The sequence below is a fragment of the Oreochromis niloticus genome, linkage group LG23, assembly GCF_001858045.2.
Source record: "Oreochromis niloticus isolate F11D_XX linkage group LG23, O_niloticus_UMD_NMBU, whole genome shotgun sequence".
Classification (NCBI taxonomy): domain Eukaryota; kingdom Metazoa; phylum Chordata; class Actinopteri; order Cichliformes; family Cichlidae; genus Oreochromis; species Oreochromis niloticus.
In genome coordinates, this window is record NC_031986.2 from 32,084,674 (window position 1) to 32,092,455 (window position 7,782).

Here is a 7,782-nt window from a genome sequence, read left to right on the forward strand (position 1 = left end):
AGCAGAGCAATCATCATAATAAAAAAATTTTTAAAAAAAGAAAGAAAGAAAGAAAGAAAGAAAAAGAAGCAGTTAAGGAATAAAGCTTTGTGGAATGATCAAAGGGCGTGGAACTGACAGCTTTAACTACCGCACAAGGGAGAGGGGATCGATGAGGGAAGAGAGGATTGATTTGTTGTTATTGTTCTAATGTGCAGCCTATCAACAGTATTGATTAGCTCGGGTGTATTTTTTATCTTTAAAAAGATTAAAGTATTTTCATAATTTATAACTTTAATTTTGTATATTTATTTTAATTTGAATTTTATAATAACTATTAGTTTGTGATCATTACACCTTTTACATCTATTTAATCGAGCTTTTATTTTGGCGGTTTAAACGCCCCCGCAACACGTGCACATTATAACGCTATCTCTGTGGTCTCAATAACCTACAAATACAGGAAATTGATCTGGTTGAAGACAGATTGTCTTTATTGAAAATGTCTTTGCTCGGCACTTGAACAAAGAGCAGGAGGTATCAACCTTCTAGATACATTATCCTTTCCATAACATGACAGGTTTTAAATTACCATCTTAGATAGAAAATACACATAGAACTCCTTGAATTCAAATAGAAGTTATCCTTAAAAAACAAAAAACAAACTAAAATGACGCGTGTGACTATATTAGCACTGAACCACAGGTAAAAATGCAAAATGAAACATCTGGATGTAAATGAATTTTTTTTTTCCTCATTTGTGTCTTCTTAAATAGACCGTATAGTTTTATGTGCCAGTTTTCTTTTTTCTTTCCTCTTTTTTGTGATAAATATAAACAATATAACCCGTATATAATCCAGCCTACATGTCCTGATTTTGACCCTATGTCCAGAACATCGTCATAAAATTGCCAAAATGTGGACTCCTTAGGCTGATACAGGAAATATGAACGCTAATTGTGCAAGCCAATTTTTCAAAATAAAAGTGAAGCCTAGCAATAATCAACACAAATCAGCATATCAGCATTGAAATGTACACAATAAATAAAGTTAAAGGCCTCCTTTTCTGGTTGCCATAAACGTTATAACATTTACATTTCTTACAGTTCACAGGGCTCCGTCCTTTACACCAAACTCCAGCTCCTTTGCTCAGGCAGGAACTTGGTGGATTTCTGCAAAAGTTTGTTTGTTTTTTCCTCTTTTTTGTGCCATAACAAGTCCAAGGCAGTTAACACTGTTCATGCCTTTTTAATAGGGCGCGCTGTCCATAATATATTTACATGCATTTCAGTATTCAAGTGAATTAAAAAGAGCAAATGAGTCTTGAGGGTTACATGGCAGTGGCATGTGCGGATGAATATGGGTCTATCCCAGTCTTGGTCATACCTGGAAAAAGTATGTAGGCCACCGGGGGCTGTAAACTTGATGCTGACCAGGCTGTGCAGTTACACGGGACGACATAGCCTGGGTTTGTGGGCGACGGGTGGGTGTGGGTGTGCTGACTGGGGCACCCAAGGGTGCCGAACGCGCCGTTTTGGTATCCCAGTGAGGATGCGTACGGCAAAGTGCTGGTGCTCAACGTGTGGGGCATCTCGGTCATCTTCTGGATGGCGCTGGAGCTGAACTGACTTGGGTCGAGGAAGGAGTACGGGGCGGACGTCGGCGGCAGAAACGCTCTGGCTTTCTCTGAAGAGCCCAAAAGAGAGTCCGCGGCCGACACGGGAAGTCCCTTCAAGTGATCGGTGTCCCCGAGGTAAGGCAGCGGGAAAACGTAACGGTCCTTCTTGAGCAGGTTTTTGGGTTTGCGCCTGGGTCTGTACTTGTAGTCAGGGTGCTCCTTCATGTGCTGAGCCCGCAGCCTCTTGGCCTCATCGATGTAAGGTCTCTTCTCAGACTCTGACAGCAGCTTCCACTCAGCGCCCAGTCTTTTGCTGATCTCCGAGTTGTGCATTTTGGGATTATCCTGTGCCATTTTCCTCCTCTGGCCCCGGGACCAAACCATGAACGCGTTCATGGGTCTCTTGATATGATCAGCAGGCTTTGACATCTTAAGACTATACTTTTATCCCCAATGTTAATAACGAGGAAAAGTTCTGATCTGAAAGAAGGCAAACTATTCACCTGTCTAGATGCCCGATACCAGTCATGCCCCGCCTGGGATCTTCAGATTCTGGAAAACAAAATCAAAAGAAAAGAAAAGAAAAATCCAGCGCCCGGTGCGTTTTCCCCGAGTTTGAACACTGGTGCGCCTTCGTTTAAGTCCAGTAACAACTCTGTCAGACCTGCGCCAGGCAATACGGGAAAAAACACATGCGAGACGCACACACGTAAAAAAAAATCCACAAAGGTGAAAGCGATGTTCCGCAGTCAGTTTGCTGGAGTCGTAAAAGTATTAGGTGTTATTTTTTTTTTCTGCCACACACGCGCGCGCTCTCTCTCTCTGAGGTTTGTCGTCAAGCACCTGGCTTGGAAATGAGCGGAAGAGCGTGAATACGAGCCAAAAGCGGTGAAGTTCAAAGGCTGGGCTGGTTTGGTTTCTGCACGCAATCTGACATAATCTGCAGGGCGTTCACTCACCAACCTGAGCGCCCAATCAGCACGGAGAGCGGCTATTATAATACCTTCACGAAAAAATATGTACATTACAACATAAACAAAGAGCGGGAGGTAGTAGTAGAAGAAGAAGAAGAAAAAAAATAAGGAAAGGGGTGTATGTGTGTGTGGTGTGTGTGGAGGGGGGTAATACCCAGGATCCCTCCCCTATTCCATTTAATGTAATGAATCGCAACAAACATGGACCTTCAACCTCTTTTCCAGTTAAAACCTGACTTCAATCCAGAGAGGTGACTATACCGTGCAACCAATTTACTGTACAGCTTTACGCACAGACGCCGGGGAGCACTTTGGACGTAAAGTCCCCCCCAAAATGCACGCATATATGTGGGCCTTTGATACAGCGGAGCCCGGTTTTATTCGCATTTTCACATCATAAAATAAAATAAATAACATTAAAAATAGTAATTATAATAATAAAAGCACGACAGTTCATTTGCAACCGATAGGTCTTCCTCTCTTGCTCGAGGACACTTCAGCCGGTTTTAACCTCTGTTATCCCGCTGCTGGTGGGGTAGCTGGGGGGTGTGGACGGGGTCACAAAAACCTCTTACAAGTCCATTTTTTTTGTTAGCATTCCCTTAAACCACCTAACTCCCACGAGCACGCACATATGATAATACACACGGGCGCGCACACGATTTGGGCCCACGCGTGCCAATGTGTAAAACTAAAACTAGGCATCGGCAGAATTACCATCACCGAGGAAATATTACATATAACAATAACTACAAACGTTAAGAGGAGCCATCATTGTGCGTCTGTAATTGTTGCATTAGTTCACATCGATTTGACAGATTTTTTTTTTTTTTAAAGAGGCGCAGAGTGATCGTTTTAAAATGCAAATTTCAACCAGGACCACTGCCTAATAGCCCTCGGGCTAATGTGCTTGATATATGATACTTTCAGCTGTGATTATTAAACGAAAGGCAGACAGATGATTTTTTTCTACCCCCTCTACACACACCGTCAAATGCTGTAAGTGGAGGTACAACCCCAGTTAGTTACACTGCTAAGCAGATTTATTTAAGGTTGTCTTTGGCCTCCATCTCTCTCTCTCTCTCTCTCTCTGTACATATGTGTATTTTGCGGGCTGCGTATTATCATCTCATCTTCCTCTCTTCTTTGTGTGGCTTAATGTAAACAGATACTCTAAAGATGGTTTTCGGTTCTTTAACATGTCATCACATCACACTCACAAGCGTGTTTCTAATACAGAATGACCCGTCTAAAAAAAAACGCCGATTTTTGCACACGTCCGCGGGCTATAAATTTACTGTCGTGACCCAAACCTCATTTTATTTCGAGAACCAAAATAAAGCAAAGCGTTGTTCGTTTTTCTGTCTGATATTCCCACATTTCATCCCCATCTCTGTCTCTTTCTCACGCTCTCTCTCCGCTCCCTGTCTCCTCGCACACGCATGCGTCAATCGGCAGCTTGGAACAAGAAGATTTCCATCACATCTGTCTTTACAAAAAAACAAAAAAAACAAAAAAAACTTGAAAATATCGTCTAAAATATGATCGTTTTGGGAGAGAGATCCTCCTCACCCCGACCCAGAGAACAATCAGTTGAAGACGTCTCCGACTTTTTTTTCCTTCCCCCCTCCCAGTACATCCGCGATGGCAGGATGGCAGGAAAAAAGGGGGGAAAGAGGGAGGAAAGAGGGAGAAACAGCTCCTACACAATCCTCGCAATCGACAGGCTATATGATGCTCATCTGCAACCGCGAGGTAGTATGCCGCATGTTTGCACTGTATATTTCGGCTTGCATTGAAGTTTTAAATTGTGCTATGCTATCTATCGCAGAACAGCGCATGCAATTTAACATGTAGGCTGCTGCTGCTGCTGCATGCCCACACCGGCTTCATTTTATGATCAATGAATTAGATAAGAGGAAATTATTTTAGGGGCTGAGCCTCCTATACTCACGAGGGAGAAGTCGGCTATGTTTCTTATTCAAAAACTGATTGTCTAATAAATGCACGCCTGAAAGTTCCCTCGACAATTTACCGGGATAATGAGAAATGCAATAGGGTTTGATTCGTCAAGGACTCAGATGATGATTATTATTCCCATCTTTAGTTTTATTACATGCAGCCGCGGTACATTTTTGCTCTGAGATAATAATAAAAAATGCAATAAAGAAATTTTGGGGTTTGGGTTTTACACCTGAATGTAAAAAGATGTCCAAACCTAAGTTATTTGGAAATGCCAAAAGATCTGATAACAACATATAAACGGAATTTTAAAAAGTGGGGGAAAATGCCTTTAACGGGCTATATTTGGTTTAGAAATGACTCCCAAAATTAAACACACTATCAGTACTATACCCTGAAAATCAGCCTATTGGGCAAGTTTAATGTAGGCTTTTATGGAAATAGAATAAAATTAAAACTTTTAGTCTAATAAATTCAAATCACACACAAACATAGAGGAGCGCGTGAGACAAACACAGCACACATGCGTGCGCACACACACAAACTGATCTCAGGACACATGTCCATCCATCTCGCCTTAAAAAGTGAATGGGGAGCGGCCTGACACACGGAGAGCCTATTAGCCAACTTGGGTTCCCGTGGAGAGCATTGAGGTAAGCTCCCCTACCGTAACTGTCCATGGTGCTGAAGCGGTAAGAGGTTTTCTTTACTGCACACTTGCGTCCTCCCCTCAAAAACTCTTAAAAGCTAGGGTTGACATTTCAATGCCTTTTATTGTATTTCCATCCTATTTAGTGATGGTTCTCTGTAAAAATAAAATATTAGAAACCGAGACAACTCACATGGGTCTACAACTTTCCTAACTTTTTTCCTTCTTCCCAGCAGAATGTTTTTAAGCCTATTTTTTTCCACAGTGTGGAAGAACTACTGCTGAACCATATTTGGAACTAATAAATTGTGGCAACATAAATTATCTTAGGCACACAAACATTTTTATGTTGTCAGAATATGTCTGCGTGTCCTGTACTTTAGCATCAGTGCAGGATTAAGTCTAACTCGGCCAGTGCATGTTGGATACAGCATGTATTACAGCATCATCTATTATGTTATTATATTGAATCATTGCTCTCAAGATGGTGGTGACGATCTGCTAATATTAAAGTAGAACCATACAGTACACAGTACCAGCAAATAGACAGTGCCATTTACAGTTTTGCTTCAATATTTATTCAGTAGTTTGCACAGATAATAGTGAGCTCTCTTTGAAAGTTGTTCTTTCGCTTTAATTTTGCAGAACCTTATATGCACACATCTCTACGAAATGTTCAGTCTGAATGTAAAAGTATTTCATAGTTAAAGCAGAATGTCTTTTTAACCATGTATAGAGAAAATGTTCTATCAGCTTCATTTATAGCCTCATATACTGAAAACTGAGTGTTCATGGTCAAGCTGTTTGTCCCCAGCAATGGCACAAAAAATGTATATTCAGACTTTGGCTGTTGATAATTATTCATGCAATGTTAAACACACAAAAAGGGCTTTCTTTCACTCATATAGAAGCAATTCTAAAACTCAAATTCTGCATACAATAATGCAGATCTTTTTACATTATCCCATTACAAGTCCCATTCACTAACACTGAGAAGCAATCAAAACAGCAATGAGCCGCATTTGAGATGTATTGCCAACATGTATTACTAAGCTCAATATATATCTTTGTGGTGAAATTATTTCTCAGGAAGATAGAGAAATCAGACTTAAATAAAATTCGAAATGACTGAACTTAAGCTGCTCTCTCTTTTATTCTCCAACACTGGATAATACAGAACGGAGCTGGAAAAAAAATTAACAGAGGTTCAAGGCATCAGGTAATAATGAAAGGATAGGGCCAATACTTCAAAGACCAAGAGGTCCACATCACACAATTATACAATACAATTAGGATTAAAGGGGCAAAACAGAGATAACAGGAGATAGGGATAAATTATCACAAAAGGAAAGATGTGACTCTCTCCTGACCTTCATTAAGAGAAAAAAAACTCATTTAGAGCTGGCCTTCCTTGCAGGGGGATTTCAGCCTTTCACATGAGACTGTGACTCAGTAGATAAGATTTAACCAGCATAAATGAGAATCTGAACTGCTACCAAACAATAACATAAGATGCATATTCAGAAAAAAAATTCAATAAGTAGTGATGCATATGTATATACAATTTAAACAACAAATACATCCATTTCAGAGCAGGGTTAACTGGTGTTATGCAAACCTTATCATTTTGACGCTAAACAATTTATTTAATAATTTAAAATATTTATTCTCAAGTTTTTCAATAAGCTGACACGTTGACACTGCTGACTGTTAACGTGGTGTTCCAGGGTTTTCTAAGAGCTTGACCACATCCAGAATACAAGTCTATGCGGAGTTCAGGTAAAACCAAAAGACGCTCAACCTTAGACATCTTCGTCACTCAGATCAGGTTAACTGATAAGTATGTTTACTGGATATGCCAAACCTACCAGGTTAACCCTGAAATGGTCACATGATTCCTGAGGGTACTAAAAAACATATCCAGAGTCAGTGGGTAGAACTAACCAAAAGAGCTTTGTTTGGGAATCTGCCATGTTGCAAGATGCCATAGTTATTCAGCATGTCTTCAGTAGTATCACGGAACCTCTGACGCACAACGCTCATATTGTTTTTTAGAATTTCTATCCAGGTCCAGATGTTTTTCTTGTCATTTCAAAACAATAGAGGATAGAAATAAAATAGAAATTGTACACTACCGACCTGCTTGAAGGTACTAAAGTTATAAGGACAGGAGTACTGACTCTAGAGTGAAAATTACCCTGTGCTTATATGTGGACTGATGATAAGAACCTAGCCTTCAGACAAAGACCCAAATAAATCAGTTAATGGTAGCCAGTTGACCAACTCAACAGTATTCAAGAATTAAAGAACTGATCCGAGTTCTCACTTGTTAAACAACTCTACAAGGGCCTAGAGTCAGAGCTTTAGTCTTTCAACATGCCCCCTCACCTCACCCTCACCTTTCCGTTCTGTTCAGCAACTATAGTGTCCAGACATCATCAGTCTCTGCCCGATGGCCAAGCATCTCCACTGATATTCATGATCATCATTTCCTTGAAATCTGCTTACTTTGCCTGGTACTGTGATCGTCTTCTTGCCAATGATGGAGTTCAACTTAAAGTGCACACAGAAAATGACTAACAGCAACACAGTGACCAGAC

The 7,782-nt window shown here is 40.5% G+C and overlaps 1 protein-coding gene across 1 annotated transcript; it reads right to left on the minus strand.

Moving 5' to 3' along the window:
- Window positions 1–450: 450 nt before the first annotated feature.
- sox14 (SRY-box transcription factor 14) lies at window positions 451–2,610 on the minus strand. Its single transcript, XM_005451176.4, has one exon. The coding sequence runs from the start codon at window positions 2,024–2,026 to the stop codon at window positions 1,310–1,312; it is 717 nt and encodes a 238-aa protein (XP_005451233.1). The 5' UTR covers window positions 2,027–2,610; the 3' UTR covers window positions 451–1,309.
- Between the last annotated feature and the right edge of the window lie 5,172 nt (window positions 2,611–7,782).

Excerpts from the sequence above, each read along its gene's own strand:
- sox14 (XM_005451176.4), bottom strand. The coding sequence starts at position 2,026 with ATGTCAAAGCCTGCTGATCATATCAAGAGACCCATGAACGCGTTCATG.